The sequence below is a fragment of the Anastrepha obliqua genome, chromosome 3, assembly GCF_027943255.1.
Source record: "Anastrepha obliqua isolate idAnaObli1 chromosome 3, idAnaObli1_1.0, whole genome shotgun sequence".
Taxonomy (NCBI): Eukaryota; Metazoa; Arthropoda; class Insecta; order Diptera; family Tephritidae; genus Anastrepha; species Anastrepha obliqua.
The window spans coordinates 85,429,729-85,447,550 of NC_072894.1; the positions used below are offsets into that span (position 1 = coordinate 85,429,729).

The following is a 17,822-nucleotide window of genomic DNA, read 5'->3' on the forward strand; positions in this document are numbered from 1 at the left end:
GTTTTAGCAATACCTACAAAAAATAGTTCATTACAACGGAAAATGGGTGAGAGCACATTAAAATTAATTTTGTTGAGAAGATACAGACAATCTATGGAGCCCGCACAAATATCAAAGACAAAACAGAACACGTCTAGACTGTAAGGACATTCGATTTATTAATAAGCAACGACCCCGATAAGACGAGATGGGATCAACGAATTTCATCAAACGCAAAGCAAAACGCAGAAAAGCTCTCTGAATAGACTCTAATCTATTAATATAGACTGCATGAAACGGTCTCCAAACGAATACCGTGTATTCTAACCTGGACCGAACTAAGGACGAGTACAACCGTTTGAGAGTATAGGGATCAGAAAACGAAGAACTATTTCAACGAATAAAGGCTAACATTGCGAACGATTTAGACAGAATAAAGTTCATGTGGATAGTGAAATTGAGCTTGAAGTCAAAATAAACACCCAGGCCTTTTAATTCACTAAGTGATTCGAGATGTAGTAAGCTGTTGGAACAACATTAAAAACTTTCGCATACGAAGTATAGTGACATTTACTAATGTTTAAGAACAAACTATAACGCACACACCAACTATATAAGTCATTCAACTCACACTGGAGAATGGATAAGTCTTCTGGACATTTAATTTCATAATAGATTTTCAGAACATCCGCGTGCAGAAGAAAATAACACAATGAAAAACAGGAAGAAACATCGTTAATGAAGAGGATAAATAGTAGTGGACCTAGGACACTACCTTGGGAAACACCAGACGAAGCAATTAAAGAATAAGTCGATATATTATCACTTCGAACGACACAGAGCCTATTATTGAGATTGGAAATTAACGACTTAAGAAATAAAGAGTGAAAGTCGAAACGCTCAAGTTTAGCATTTAATATTGGGTGAGATACTCTATCAAAAGCCGTAGAGAAATCTATATAGATTCCATCTATTTAGAAACCTCTTTGAAATTTATCCAAACAGTCCTCCGTAAAGACAGCTAAATTTGTTAATGTAGATCTGCCCGGAATAAACCCATGTTGATTGGGACATAACAATTGTTTAACAGCAAAGTATATTTTGTCTTTGACGATATACTCAAATAATTTCGAAAATGTAGATAGTTTGGAAATCGGCCTATAATTTTCAATATTATTTTTATTGGCGCTTTTAAAGATAGGCATTACGCCTAAGTTAATTTCCAGTCTTCAAAACTCCGGCGGAAAGTAACATGTTGAAAATGAGCTTTAAAGGCGTAATCAAAGCTGGGCAACTTTTAATTAGAATAACCGATAGATCATCAAAATCGGTACTAGTGAAAGGCTTTAGCTGATCTATGCCAACAGTGACATCCTGGTCAGTCAAATTTAATTTCCCAAAGTTGATGGAAGTATCTAAATTAGACAGAATATTTTGAGCAAACTCAAAATCCGTATTGCCTGAAACAAAATTCGGAGGAAAACAATTAGCAAAGAGATAGACAGCATCAGAAATGGAATTAGCTGAGGCCTATTTAAGATGAACCTCTTAAGAGACCTCGATGAATGAACGTATATTTGAACAGTTTTTCTTAGATTTTATGTAAGTCCAAAAGGATTATGGATTACATTTAATATTGCTCTCTATATTACGGATATATCTTCGGTACAAAGATTTATTGAGCTTATTGAATTTACTTCTGTAAAACACATACCGCTTACGAAAATCAGCTTCATTATAATGCTTTTGTTTTTTATAAAATTTATTCTTCAAGTTCCTTGAGTTTGAGTTTGAGTTCTTTAGAGACCCACGGCGGTTTCGAAGGCTTAGTCAATTAGATTTTCTTTTTAAATCGTTAAGGTTTAACTATCTTTTTCGCAACTTTTTTTGTTTGTTTTTGCTTTAAAAAAAATAGGAGGAGGTGTTCGGCCACACACCTAATAAAGGGTGTAAGCGCCAAAGACCTTGATGGCAATCTGACTGCATACGAAGAAGGCGAGTTATGAAGGAACGGCCTCATATATTTTAGCCTGAAATACATTAGAGTACTCTGCAAGTCAGTTAGCTTGCCTCAATTCGCCAAATCCTACTGTCCGTTTTTGTACCGCTCAGAACGACAACCGCTTTGTAGTGACTTCTGTCGACGAAGTGAAGGCCGAAGTTGTTAGAAGCCCTACGCTTTGGGACACTGCCGGATATCTTATGAACACATACCATACGTACAAGTATATATGCACTCGCATAAGGTCAGCACATTAAAAGTCTGCGGCTCATGCACAAAGTACAACACAATGAGTCATTACCGCAACTTTTAGACACGGAATAGTCCTTTCACCATTATTTTATATGCAACTGTTAGCTCACCATTCTGTATGTGTGTATGTACATTAGGGTACCTCACCAAAATAGGTTGTTGCTTTTCCAGCGGAGTTATAAAATTAATTATATGCATTTAAGACTTCCGCCAACATGTTGTATATTATTTCGAAAAAATATCGAGATTTACGTGATTTGGTCCGTAAAGTACTTGAAAGTACTTCAAAAATCGAGTTTTTATATATCTATTTTTAAAAATAACCTCAAATAACAGCAGAGTTTAAGCTTCGGCGTAAAAAATTTCGAGCCTTCCAGTTGTCCATCGACAGCGACCAACATATTCATGCTTCAAAGGTTATATTGCGCATCTGCTTAAACCATCTGAAATCATCACTGGCAATAGTTAACGACTACAGCTAATGCGTTTGATTCGAGCTCTCAAAGAAAAGCGGCCGGAATAGAACGGTAGACATGACAAGCTAATTTTGCTGCATGAAAACGCCATGCCACACGTTGCTAAATCGGGGCACAAATATTAGAGGACTGAATTAGGAAATCTTGCCCCACGAACCGTATTTCCAAGATATTGCACCTTCGGATTTCCATCTGTTCTAATCAATACAATTAGCCCTTATTGGGGAGCGATCCACTTCTTATGAGAGCATAGCAAACTGGCTCAATGAATGGATCAAGTCAAAAGAACTCGAATTTTTCGTGAGAGGAATCCGTAGTCTGCCTGAAAGATGGAGTTTTAAAGTTGTAGCTTCCAATGGCACATACATCACATAATATCATGTAATAATTGGGTGTTTAAATAACTCGTAACTTTGGCAAATAGAGGACAGAAACTTATTCCCATACCCAATGTTTATAAATTAATTTTATTTACAAGAAATCCAATTTTTTTAGATGCTTTCATATCGGTTCAGCTCACGTAAATCTCAATATTTTTCCGAAATATTTTGGCGAAAGTCTTAAAATAAAATATTAGTTTGGGAAAAAAAGAAATTTTATAATTCCGAGGAACAGTTCCAATTTGTTGTTTTTTTTTTGGTTGCAGAGAGGGCATTACACCCTAATGTAAAAATGTACTGACAAAACCTATTTCGCACGTTCATCCAGCACCAGTTTAATAGCAACAAACACAAGGTATACGATCGTGTGTAGCTATATAGATACATATGTACATAGTATGTATGCGCATGTTTGCCACATACATATGTACGCATGTAGAGGTGCATGCGCTACAAAATATAGCATGAATTAGGCGCCTGCTATTTATATGGATCCACATACGGTTTGTTGCAACAGTCATTCTGGCGTTCAATTGTACCAAAGTAGTGCACACGCATGCGTATGTTTGTGTGTATATGGTATATAGCTGATGTTGGTTGGTTTTGTGGCAATCTATATCGTGTAGATAATAGATATGAGCAACAAATGAATGTTGAATCGGTGTGTTGCATGCCACACTAGAATACTCAATGAAGTGTTGAGGCAGATATACACATGTACTCGTATGTATGTATGATAATAGAACGCATTGCATATAATTGTTGCCATAGTTATTGTACTGGAAATCGTTGAAGCAAAATAGCTGTAACTACTTGTATGCACTTAGAAGCATGTGGAAGAGCGAATTGGTGTTTAGAAATTCAACGGATTGATTATCCAGTTAATACAACGGAATTTGAAGTCAGGACATAGCATAAAATAAAACCAGTATTTGTTTCAAAGGGGTCAACTCGAAAACTACTCTTTTTATTACTATCTGTGGTTATAGGAGAATGATCATTGATAAGTCTATCGTTTCCATAGTCCCATTTAAGGTTTAAGGCTACAACTGTTTGCAAACGAAGTAACACTAAATTTTATTTATAGCACCCTGGAATGTCACAATCCTGGCTAATTCCCGAATTATCACTACCTTAGTTCACGAAGAGGAGGATGGTTCCATGTGTAGAAGTCCACTTAAATAAGGAAAGTCTCTGATTGCCATTCACTTGGGAATAATCAGAACGATTATTCTACATATTGCCCAAACAGCTTTTAACTCCTAATCTAACCTAACTTTGTTATTGCCTGCCGAGAGGCGACCGCTATTAGAAAAACTTTTTCTTTCCATCTTGGTGATTCATGCAAGAAGATTCGAATCTATTCTCTTGTGTGGTAATCACGCATCCACCCATTTGGCTACGGCGGCTGAATATATAGTAGCTAAGCAAATTTTAGTCCATAGGTATGTGTCATAATTCATTCACCATTAAATAACACAAAGACTGCAACATGCCATAGAACAATAATTGAGTACATATTTCTGTATATTGTATTTATTGACATACCGTTAACTGAAAGACATTCCTCAGCTCAAAATTGCAGTCATGCTTGTTTGCAGAAGGAATACTTCTCTTAATTTGTGTTAGTAGTTGCACGAAATGGCTACCAACCAGTAAAAACTAATGTTGTTGTGTTGCATTAAATGGTTAACGTCTGTTAGTATCTTTATAAGTGATAAATTTATGACTGACTTTTATGTAATGTATATAATATTTAAGCGTTTATATTTATTTAAGTACAACCATCCGTAAATTTACTCTTTAACCCGTTAATGACTGTTGATTTATATACATAGCCGAAAAATAGTGCGCACGCAAAATACTGAGTCTAAAAGCTGATAACAGATTTGAGTTTTTTTTTTTTTTGCAAAATATAATATTTTAACTGAATATATTAACAAAGCGAGACCAAATTACTGGTTGTTTTTGTTTCCAATGCAAAAATTTAAGAATTGCAAAATAAAAAACAATATCGTGTCAGAAGTTATTAAAAAATTTGAAAAAATTATACACGAATTGCTTAAAATGTCCACGAAGCTTATCACAGCCAAGTGCGCGAAAGTCTTTATGTAAGGATTTTCCAATAACTGCTGCGCCACCCGTTGATAAACAATACATTTTCATAAAAAAAGCCATTTGCTGTTCTCAGAAAGTCGCATTCGAATGTGTTTTTGTTTCATTGTTAGCGAATGCGCCACCCATTGTGCACACAACTTTCTGAAACCCAATACTTCAGTAAAAATATTGCTTACACTGCCCAATGAGATGCCGAGAGCTTCTACTAAATCTCTTTCAATCACTCGGCAATTTTCCAATACGATTTCCTTTATTCTATCTACGATTTCTGGTGTTGTTACGTTTTCGGACATCTGTGACGTAGTCTTCAATCGTCGTTTAAATTCAGAAACCCATCTTTCTGCTCCACTAATTGATGGCGAAAAGCCCTTATACTCTTTCAACATTCATTCATAAATTTCCTTTGCTTTTAAGCCTTCTAAAAATAAAAATTCAATCACTGCACGATACTCGATATTTTCCTTTGTAGAAAATACTATGACTCGTCGCTACTAAATGGCTTGTAAACAAAGAATGAGTTGACAGATAGAAGTGAAACTTCACGTACGTTCATATGAAGAGGGTACCAATAAAACAGAAGAAATGGGCTAGTAGCAAAACTTATTGAACAACCTAGTATACTAATTAACAGCCAAGCTGCGCTCATGACCTTAAACAGCCCCCAACCACTTCAGTAGTAGTCGAGTCCTCTAAATCTAGGCTGAACTATGTCGGTAGAGATAATAGCTCGATGCTATCATGGGTCCCGGGACACATGGGTATCGTGGACCACCGACTTCTTAGCTAGGATGCGTTCTTTGGCCCGGAACCCGTTCTGCCACTTCCTTCTGCAGCCATCAAAGAGACGGTTAGCAAATTAAATGGGTTACTTCAACCCGCAAGCATGCTTGGCAGGCTGAGAGGGCCTGCAGATGGACTAAACGTTTGTAAAGAGGAGGATGAGACGGAGGACCACATACTGTGCGTCTGCCCCGCCTTCGCTCGAATCAGGTTTGAGATCTTTGGCACTGATGTGTTAAAAAGCGACCACCTTGGCTCCCTGGCACCACAAAATCTACTCTTTCTTCGGAGGTCGGGTAGATCTAAAGAAAATTAAAAGGGAATTTTCAATGTCACACTGGACTTGATTGTGTCTGCGTGCTGCACTTGGTAGTTGTCCCGACAAAAAAAAAAAAATACTAATTAATGGCGTTTCTTCAATTCCAAGGGAGCCAAGGGAGGCTTTAAGACACAATAATAGTTACTAGGATAATAAAACAATCATTCGTATTTACGAATTTATTAAACCAAAAATATTTTAATGTATTTTTCTTTCTTTTTTACTTTCAGGTAAGTTCCTTTCCCTTTGCTAATTCAGTTCGGTGAGTCTATAGGGCTATAAATGGTCTGCATTTAAAAAAATTGCATAGCTACGGTTCTTAATTTAATACTTTAATAATTTTTGTATATAAATGTATTTTATATAATTTTTTAAACAATTTTTCTTATATAAGTGCATTCTGCAGCAAAAACCATATAAATGAAAATTCCAAATTTGTACAAAATTCACAAAATATTAACAATTTTACAACAATTGCCGGCAAAAGTTTTTAGTCCGAATATTTAGAAAACTTCAAGGTATGCAGTTTTCTATCACATTTAATTATAGTATTATTAGAATTTCTTTTCGCCGAGATGTTGAGCATTTTCTTCTATAAAAAAAGAATATTCTTTACATCGTATGTCAATAAAGCTGTCAAAAAGAAACGTGATTTTTGAACTCTACTTTTGTAAAAATATAAAAAAAAAAACATTAAATAAAAAAAGGAGCTAGAACTTGGAAGTTCACCGCGCTACTATTATTTTGAACATAGGTGTATATAATATGCAACAACTTGTGAATCTTCAAAATCTGCTTTATGCATATCCGCTTGAAGGGGTACTTCTTCAATCAAAGAATTTGCTTCTCAAAGTTATCTGAAGCTAAAGGAACAGAAGCTGTGAAAATAAGTAACCAACCCGTAGTATTGTTTTTTTTTTTGTTCAGACTATTTCAAATTATCACATCGAAAACACAGAAAAATTCTTATCAGAAATTACTTGAAATTTACAAAACTATAAAAAATCCTTTAACACAGAATTACAAAGGTTGCCTTTTATATTATTTTGCAGCCAATAATGAAAGCACAGCGAAATAATAATGAAAATGGCTTTATTGTCTTTCCAAATTTTCTCCTTGGAAGTCAATACACTTTTGCATATACCTGACCCAATTTTCAAAATACTTTTGCCACTCAGAAGTGGATACCTCCAAAACGAGCTGTTTCAGCATTAGAAACCATTGGCCTCGCATTTTATTGTTGTTCGGGAACAAAAAGAAATCATGAGGTGCCGAATCAAGGCTGTCAGTCGGATGGTCCTTTAATTCGATCTTTTGAGAGTTCAAAAACTCTCTTGTGTCAGTCGATTTGTAAGAGCTCGCATTGTCTTGGTGAAGTATGATTCGTCTTCGGCGGTTAGTTTTCCTTTATTCTTCAAATACTTCTGGTTAACAAATATTTTTGTACCACTCAGAATTGACTTAAGTTTGTTTAGTAGTCCAGTTGCGACATGACCAGATTTTCCGAGAAAACAAGTGATCATTTACTTTAAGGTGCTTCTTCCGTAACATTTTTTGTTGGGTTAAGCTGGTCTTAGAAACACACACTTTCGATTGCTGTTTCATTTCCGGCTCATATGCATAGATCATCTTTCGTCGCCTATTATGAAATCATAGATGTACTTTGAGCCACGGCGGTAGAATTTCTTCAACATTTCTTTACACCAATCGACACGAGTCCATTTTTGGGCAATTGTCAAATTATGCAGTATCCAATGAGAACAACTTTTCTTGGCGGCCAAATGTTCATGCAATATTTAATCTGTGCTGGTCCTTCTAATGCCTAAAGATACCTATACCTAGCGAAATGTCATATGACGATCTTGTGTTATCATTTGACACACAGCATCGATTTTTTCTGACACAACAACCGTTTTTGGAACTCGTTGTACCAGCGTTTCACACTAACTAAGAGTGGTGCTTAAACGCCAAGTCAAAGTAAGTTTATCGATTCACTCCTGTCAATTTTCCCGTGGATTTTCCTGTATACATGTTGAATGTGGCAAAACATCCCAATCAGCTCCAATAATTTTTGCCGAGTGGCCAAAAATGTGTGTGGTCTTGCATTGTCATGATGGAATACAATACTTTTTCGATTTGTCGATTCGGGCCGCTTTTCTTCAACTGCATTGTTTAATTCGTTAGTTGTTCAATGTAGATATCAGAATTGATCGTTCGGTTGGGTGGTAAGAGTTCAAAGTAAACTATTGCTTTGTAATCCCACCAAACTGATAACAAAACCTTCTTTTGATATTGTTTGAGTTGGTTTACGATATTTTCCGCTTGATATTCCCATTTGAACCCATTTTTCATCGCCAGTTATCAGTCGGTTTAAAAATATATCGTTTTCATTACGTTTCTTTAGCAAATCAACTGGACGACCAGAGCGCTTTTCATCTTTGAGTGAAAAATCACCAGAACGAAATTTGGCAAACCAATTTTGACACTGCCATTCTTTTAACACTTCGTCACCATAAACAGCACATAACGTTTTATAAACTTGCGATGAGGTTTTCCCTTTGCGGAAATAAAAAAGCAAAATATGACGAAAATGTTTTTTTTGATTTTCCCTTTTTCAACGAACGCTAAACGAAAACTACGCAACCGATCAAAAAACTTTTTTACTGATTGACAACTGAATTGCCAACTATTAAATAAGAAAATGTCTTTTACATTTAAACTACATCTGTAAACCTAAAATTTCAACTGAAATCATCTATGAGTGAAATCCGCAATTACTTAGTTGACAACCCAATAGAATGTCAGCGCATGTACATGCACATGTGCGTATATGTATTTGTACGAGGTGTGTTCAAAAAGTATCGCGAATTTAGAATTTTCGCAGGCTACGTATATTCGAATTTCGATTTTTTTGTGGCGATATGTTGGTACCCATGTCTCTCACTCATGCCGACGAGTTCGGCCATTTTGAATGTTCAGCTAATTGTTGACAGCTGCTTTGCTTGCACCTACTTAAAAAGATGGATCAAAGAACCTGTATCAAATTTCGTGTGAAAAACGAAATTAAGTGCGCGGAAGCATTTCGAATGGCTCGTGCCATTCGATTTTTTTCTATGATTTGGGCATGAGACGGGTCGCTGCAAAACTCGTATCAAAACTGCTCAATTTCGACCAAAAGCAGCATCGCATGAACATTGCTAATGAGATGTTGGACTCCATCCGCGACGACCCAAATTTGCTCCAGAGGGTCATAACTGGTGACGAATCGTGGGTTTATGGTTATGACGTGAAAACCAAAGCTCAATCATCTCAATGGAAGCTGCCGCACGAACCAAGACCGAAAAAAGCGCGCCAAAATCTGGCCCCCTGTGATTTTTTCTTGTTCACGAAACTGAAGAGTCCCATGAAAGGGGGCCGCTACGCTGCGAGATAAAGACGGCATCGAAGGAGGAGCTGAACAAGATAAAAAAAAAATATTTTTTGAAGTGCTTCGGCTACCGGCTTTCCGTAGTACCACAAATTTAATGGCACAAGATGCAAGTGTAAAATATTGAAATTGGCATAGAAACTCATTCTTAGCTTTGCTTTTCACTAAAGCAATTAATTTTTCGCCCTTCATGTATTTACATGACAAGTGGTGAATAGATAAAGCAACAAAAATTACATTCGTTTGGAAGCACTTAATGAGTATTAGCAAGCCCACTTTCATTGAGGACAGCTTTTGTTGCTTCAACTCGTTACTTGTAATGCTCGTGCTTTGTCAATACGCTTTGTGTTCTCAGTCTTCTCAAAGTTTTGTTATTATTATTTATATATCTGATCAATGGCACTTCTAGCGTTGTCACCAAAGTTTGGCATAATTTGCCATAACCATCTGAACGGCAAAAATATTGAATTAAACCCTGAACATTTTCGTGCGATTTTTTTTTTACAATTTTCGTCGTGGATTAATAAGACAAGAATGCATCGATGAACTAGAATCCTTATATGACGAAAAAGCAAAATCCTTTAGTATCGTAAAAACTTGATACAACCAATTTTCGTGTGTCCCGGCGAATTCTTGGAAGGTCGTCCAAAATCAGTTGTTGTGCCAGGAAATATCGATGATGTACGCCAAATAATTGAGCTACTTACATATCATCATGTGAGATTAAGGCATCCTTGGTCATTAATATGACGAGCATCAATAAGATTTTGCCTTGTGATAAAAAAGGTGAGTTCACGTTGGATCCCGCACAATTTAAAAAGCGCGTAAAAAATACAACTAAACAAAGTGCTTCGAAAATTTATGTAATGCAAATTTAATGCACAAAAAGTGCAAAAGTGTAAAAATGTATCTATCATCATGGAGAATACTTTGAAAAACGTTTTCCAACCAGCAATGTTCATTTGCCATTATTAGGACAGAAATAAAAATAGCAGCCCTCGTAACCCGTTATATTCAATAATAACTTGCATTATTTTAAAAATATGTTGAAAATTTCTGTGGTAGTTTTTAGTAAATTTAAAAAAATGTATACTGGCAACCCTAGAGAGAGAGAGTAGTCAGCTGATATGAATTTACGTAAAAAATCAATTCGGCGCAGATTTCAGCGGGCACGTTTTAATTTTCACTTACATGGGACTTCCTAAGACTCATTGAACAGGTAGCAGCAGTAGAACAAAAACAACAAATACATGGCTCTTTTCTTTTTGCTTTTGGTCCATAAAACGCAAAATCTACTACCAAAAATTTATAGTTTAGAGTAATTTAAAAAAGTAATTTCGAGTTTTTTTAATTACAATTGCAACTTTGCTGCTTTTACCTGTTTAATGCGCTTTGGGATGTCCATAAATCTGTTTGCGCCAGCTAAGAGCTTCTGCGGGTTGACGTTGGTGGGTAACCGGGCTATTAGTCTGTGTATGCGCTGCAGCTGTTTGCCGTCTGTCTGGATGTGCGCAATTGCTAACGTTTTGGAGAATTAAGCAATTTTCATTGGCGCGCCACATGCAGCAACACCAAATTGTCACGTTCACAACAACAGCCTTGAGGAAATTGCTTCAGCGTAGAAAGATACCTACCATAGAGTATTATGAATATATAAATATGTGCATATGTTTGTTATTGTTGAACATTTAATACATATTGTGTACCAGAACGACCCTGGTTACGTTGTTGTTTAATTACTTATTTACTTTTTTTTTGTCTTTTACCTATTTCAGTGGTCACTACAGCCAGTGACTATTGCACATTTGCTGCCGCCTGCCTCTGTGCGTAGCTCCTAAATTAATTTATGTACGACTGCATGTGCATAAATTCCTCTGTAAATACGTATTATATATTTATTTATGTATGTATATATGCGAGTATAGTGGCGCGTAATTGGCAAAACCTGTTCTTTGACTCTTCGCGTCGATGCTGTTGTTGTGCGACTGTCGATTGTCGCCAATAGTTTACAACTTCTCTCATACCTCCTCTGGGTTAACTCATTGGCTATGTTTTTCAAAGAATGCCAAAATGACTAAAATGGTTTTCTTTCCATGTTCAACAAATACCAAGCTCATTTATCGGATTTGTCTGCCTTACTCTGCGTAAGATTTCAGTAGGCTGCATTTATTTGTGACGCATAGAAGCATCGGGTATACGATTATCTGCGTTTTTTAAGCAAAATGTTAAGATTTTCGAGCTTCAAAAAGGTACCGCTACTCATACCACATACCCCTTATTGTGGGTATTGCGGCTTAAGAGATTTAATGCCAATTAAATAAATGGCTCTGCAACTCAAGCGCATTGGCAGTGTACAGAGACTTCCAAGAGACATCCAAAGGTTACTTTACAGAACCATCAAGAAAATTGTAGGAATTTCCATTTGATTTTTATCTAGGCAATTGAGTAGTAAAGTCCTCTCTCGACGAACAAAACTAACACTCTACAAGGCCCGTCCTAACATATGGCGTAGAAGCGTGGACGATGACAACCACCGATGATACGACGCTTGGAGTAGTTGAGAGAAAGATTCTGCGTAAGATTTTTGGACCTTTGTACGTTGGCAACAACAGAAGAATTAAAATTAAATATTATTATTGAAATTGTATATTAAACTACGCACCGCCGTAGCCGAATGGATTAGTACGTAATAACCTTTCGGGAGTGCATAGGTTCAAATCTCCGTGCATGAAACAGCAATTGATAGAAAAACATTTTTCTAATAGCGGTTGCCCCTCCACATGTATTTCTGCCATGAAAAAGCACCTTATAAAAAACATTTTCCATTCGGAGTCTGCTTAGAATTGTAGGTCCCTCCATTTGTTCAACAACATCAAGACGCACGCCACAAATAGGAGGAGGAGCTCGACCAAACGCCTAACAAAAGTGTAAACGCCAATTTATTAATTTATTATTGAATCGTTCCTTTTGAAAAAGACGGATCCAGACCCGAAATATTTAATACAGAAAAAGTTCCAATTGAAGGAGGATTTTTAGAGTAATTTGAAATGGGTGTTCCCACTTAAACATTGAAAAGTGGGTATAGTACTAGTCGGAGCATTAAAATATAATATTTCTGTACGAGATGGGCAAACAATAATTCCATTTGCAATATATATAATTGGCGCGTACACCCGTTTTAGGTGTTTGGCCGAGCTCCTCCTCCTATTTGTGGCGTGCGTCTTGATGTTGTTGTGGATCATTTGCAATACTAATTTCAAAAGAGCATGCGAGAGAGGTAGTTATCTTTTCCAGGTTTCGAGACTAACAAGCTGACAATGCATTAGTTTATAATAGTAAGCTCCCACCAAAGCCAGACTCTGGATTTGCAAGTTTTAAATTTAAGAGAATTGTCAAAAATTCCACTCTGTATTCAATAAAAACTTTGTTTAAACTGTAACTCGTTTGTTTAGGTATACCTAAGTTCATAAGAAGTTAAGAACTTAAAATGATAATAAAAAACAAAAATATTGTTGGAATATTGTGTTTTTGTTTTGTGCATAATCTGTTTCATAAGTTCATGGCAATTATTTTTTTTAATATGACCTCCGGTTTATGTCCACCATGGCTATGGGTTACATGGTCCATTCGATCAGCCCAATTTTTGACTTCCTTTTTCAATTAATTTGGCCGTATGGCGTCAATGGTGGCTTGAATATTGCAATAAACCATTTGTTAGAACCAAATATCCTTGATATTTAGCTGAATAATTTTTGAAAACAAAACTTCAATCATCATGGCTCGATTCACCGTACCGGCAGTTTCTTCTTCATTTCGAAAGAAATAAGGGCCGATGATGCCGCCAGTTGTCTATAAACCTTGCGAATAGATTTTTTTGTTTTGTGGTTTTTTTTTTCAAAGAAAATTTCCGCAATTGGGAGAGTTTTTCTGACGTTAAACGATTCATAATGACTTTTGAAGCCTTACTGAGCAGAAATGTCAACAAAGTTGTCATTCTCAGATATTAAAACTATGGTCGGTATCGATAGATCTAATGCAGCTAAAAAAACATCCTAAATAAGATGTTCACGGAACGATCAGTGCGAGCAACCAATGGGAAACTTCTAATGTCAGATGACGAGCAGTTGGAAAGATTAACAACCTTCTAATCGAAGGGAACGAACCTCCCAGCAACACTTTACTTCAACTGCAGGTGAATTCTCGCAATGAAGCCGATGTGCCCAACATTGAAAAATTAAGGATGTCATCAAGGCGTTAAACAACTGTCGGCATTGACGGAACTCCCGCCGAGTTTTATAAATACCAGTCCGCACAATCTGCCTCACTTTTTTGCCCTCCTATGGAAACTGTTTAGAATAACAAACACTTCCCGAAGGAGTAGTATGAGGCCATAATCGTTAAGATCTCATAAAAAGGCGATTTGCAGATCTGCGACAACTGGCGTGATATTTGTGTGCTCCCCACTGTGGCAAAAATCATAGCAAGAGTGATCCTTGAGCGAGTAAATACAGGCTTTATGCAATTCCATATGTGCAGAACAGGCGGGTTTTCGACCGGGTTCCTCGCGTACTAATCATATTAATACGCTACGAAATATCGTCGAGCAGACTTGCATGGGGTATTTGTAGATTTTATGAAAGTTTTTGACAGCGTTAAGCTGAACTTGATTTGGGCGGCTTTACGACGAAGAAATGTGCCTGATAAATTTATATCTTTAATACGGGCAACATACGAAAGTGCTTTCTGCCGCGTGCTACATAAGGGATGTCCCTTTTGATATACAAAGCGGTGTTCGCCAAGGATGTATTCGATCACCTTTACTGCATTCCCTTATTATTGGCGATGGCTTGGAAGCTGCAAAACCAAAAGTAAGCCCCGATGAAAACGCTATATAAGAGGGCAAGCTTTCAGTGAAATTCAATGGGCGAAGAGCAAATTTACCAAAAACTTTTTAGAATAGTCTTTGACCGACTTCCTACTTGCCTCATCAGATAGTGCAAATTGAGATACTATCCGTACAAAAAGTGAGGATGAGCATTGTCCAGCTGATTTTCATTTATCTGTTCGAAACTTTAACTACAAAAATAAAAGAAAGTAAATCGTAGAATCCTTGGCCTGATTTGTGACTAGAAAACACCTCGGCTGTCTTAAAATGCATTCATTGTTCGTGACGATTTGGCCAGATCCAATAGTTTTCGTATTCGGCCGCTTTCCGTTAAAAATATCTCCGTTTCGCGTTAGAAGATGCATACATAAGTCTTTGTTATCAACGACGTCAATCAGTTTTCTATTATTTTCTATTTTCTGTAAAGAAATCGGCATAAGCATTTCCTTTCCTGCCAAACTTAAATAAATTCTAATTTATTCAGGGAAATGATTTGAAATACATATAATATAATATGTATGTGTATGTATGTGTGTATGTAAGTAGTTTCAATAAAGAACACCTGCCATAAAAGCGGATACAAGCTGGAAATTTCCCTCACTCAAATGTAGTTTGTATCCTGTGCAAGCCCACATGTAGTAGTCCTTACAAACATACAAGCCACCTATGTATGTAAATATGTATGTACATACTTAGAGGCACAAGTAAGGCAGATTTTGCTCTTCTTGTGTATTTGGTTCCGCTTATTCTGGCTCAGTTTTTTTTTTCATTACTTGAGAGTAATCATTTTTAAGTATTCACATATCAAATAACTAGTGGGAGGAAGGAAGGAAATATTCTATAAACACACAAATATGAATCTTGAATAGTAAATATTTAAACGGAAGCATCTGTTTTATGGGAGAATTGTAGTTGTTTTTTGGTTAACAAAATAAAAGGTGATCAGATTGCAATGATAGTTTTTTCAATTGTTATGTTTTGGTAGCTAGCAAAATTACCATTGGCGTCCCTCTGTTGGCAAAATTTCGAATGGCATTTGTAAAAGAAATTGCCGTTGTTGCAGCGAGCACGACCCCCGAGTGTTCGACAAAGCATCAATACACTATGATCAGAAGGTACCGGGAATGTTTAATTTAAACGAACCGCGCACGTGGGAACCGGTCCATATTTTTTTTCTTATATTGGTGGGACTGTTAGACACACATCTGTCATTTTTTAGCGTCATCGAATCATTAGTGTCTGCCTGGCCGGCCGGAAATGTGGGCAAACAATTCTTGGAGTTTGCATGATGATAACCATCGCACTGAGTCTAAGTTATGCTGGATTATTTGACCAAACACGAAGTAAATACCATCGTGCAATCACCGTATTCACCTGATATGGCCGCGTGCGTCTTCTTTTTGTTTCCCAAGTTGAAGTTACCACTTCGGGGAAGGAGATTTCAGTCGGTAGAGGAGATCAAAGAGAATGCGACGAGGGAGCTGAAGGCCATCCCTTCGTCGACCTACCAGGGGTGCTCGAAGGACTAAGTTAAACGTAGGTACATGTGTGTTGCTTCATACGAGTCATATTTTGAACGAGATAAAATAAATTTCGCTGAAATTTAACTCTGTACTTTCAGATCATACTATACATCCACAAAGATTGACTGTTTAGTGCAATTTATGGCATGGCGGCATCATTAGAATTTGTTTCTTTCTTTTATGAGAGAGTCAAAATGGTATTTTCCCAACAAACTTGCTGTACTCTTAGCTAAAACTGGACAATTACAGAGGAAGTTTCCTACTATTTTTTCCTTTTTTCCTCCTACAACTTCTGCAGTACTCATGCGATAATACTCCTAGTCTAGAGGAGCACCTACCTAACAGCCATTGACCGGTGACACAGGCCACGAGCTTCGAGATGTTCTCTCTTGAGAGGTTAAGCAATTCTCCTGACCTTTTCTTATCTATTTGCAGCCAAATTAGCCTGATTCTAAAACACGTATTTTCTTCTCTGCATGACCTATTGACCTCCCGGAGGATATTAATTTGTATACTTAATTTGCAAGTGGCCATAGGAATTCCAATATTACCTCTATTTTCAAGCAGTGGACGATTAGTACCCTTTCTGGCTAGAAATTTCCTTCAATATCTCTATCACCCGGAACCCATATAAGGCTGGCCTCGAAGACGGTGCTAATATCATTTAGAGCTACCAGGCATTCCTGAGCAACCTTTAATCTTAGTATAACGGCCTTCCTTGATTTGATGGCCGCCTGGCGGTCCGAGAAGATATTTATCGGGGAGATAATTCTAATATAAATTCTCTTTAAACAAGCACCATAGCCTACTTTGTTTTCTAACATGGATACATCTAAGTAAAAATTGATTTCCCTCCGTCTCCATGGAGTTCGCCACTCTCTTACTGACGGAATGCTGGTCTCGGAAAGCCTGTCGAAAGTAAATCTAGGGAAAGAGTAATCGATTTTTTATTTATAACTACTCATAGTATGTAGTATAGAAGCGTGGCCGAGCCGCCCGGCATTCCATAGCGCCATACTATTAAAACTAAACTCTCAAACGGCAGCCACGTGTTTTCCTACCACATTTAGAGCAGGCAAGTTGAAGAGCACCTAAAGCGCTCTATTAGGGGTGGTATTTAAAGCACCGGTGAAGCACCGGACCTTGCTAAGCAGTTACGTATGACTTGCCTTTTGACTTGATGGCCACCACACAAGTATTCCATATAGTTAACTAGGCCGAACTACCGAAGTGTAAAGCCAGTACAAGGTGTTCATCCCCATTTGATTCCGACCGCTTTTTTGCATGAGTGCAATGCAATGTTGGGCTTTCGAACCCTATTCGCAATATTTGATATCCCCGTAATTTTCCTGTCTAATATGAGTCCTAAGTATTTAACATTCTCCTTCAAAGGAATCTCCACACTCTTGAAAGTTAGTAGGGAGATTGTGGGCAGTCCATGTTTCCTTGTAAAGTGAATTAGTTCAGTTTTATCGGGCTTTATCCCGAGTCCCCTACCCTGTCTAGTTACTAAGCGTATTCATGAGTGTGTTGGAAAACTTGTCTTTAACCGCGATAGCGAAATCAGCAAGCGTAAGCTGTTGCGGAGCAAGTGCCTCTCTTTAGGGTCAGCAGCAAGGAGTTCACTGCTAAAATCTACTAACGTAGATATATATTTTGTATATTTAATCATATTTCAAGA

The 17,822-nt window shown here is 37.1% G+C and overlaps 1 protein-coding gene across 3 annotated transcripts in view; it reads left to right on the top strand.

Moving 5' to 3' along the window:
* Positions 1-17,822, top strand: part of LOC129243008 (uncharacterized) — a 139,379-nt gene that overhangs the window by 50,401 nt on the left and 71,156 nt on the right. Inside the window, exon 2 of one of the 3 annotated variants that reach the window (XM_054880017.1) lies at positions 6,537-6,568. The exons of the other annotated variants lie outside the window; for them this stretch is intronic. Within the exon in view, the coding sequence (XP_054735992.1) occupies positions 6,537-6,568 (32 nt within the window). The remainder of the gene's footprint in view (positions 1-6,536; positions 6,569-17,822) is intronic. 3 annotated transcript variants of the gene reach the window in all.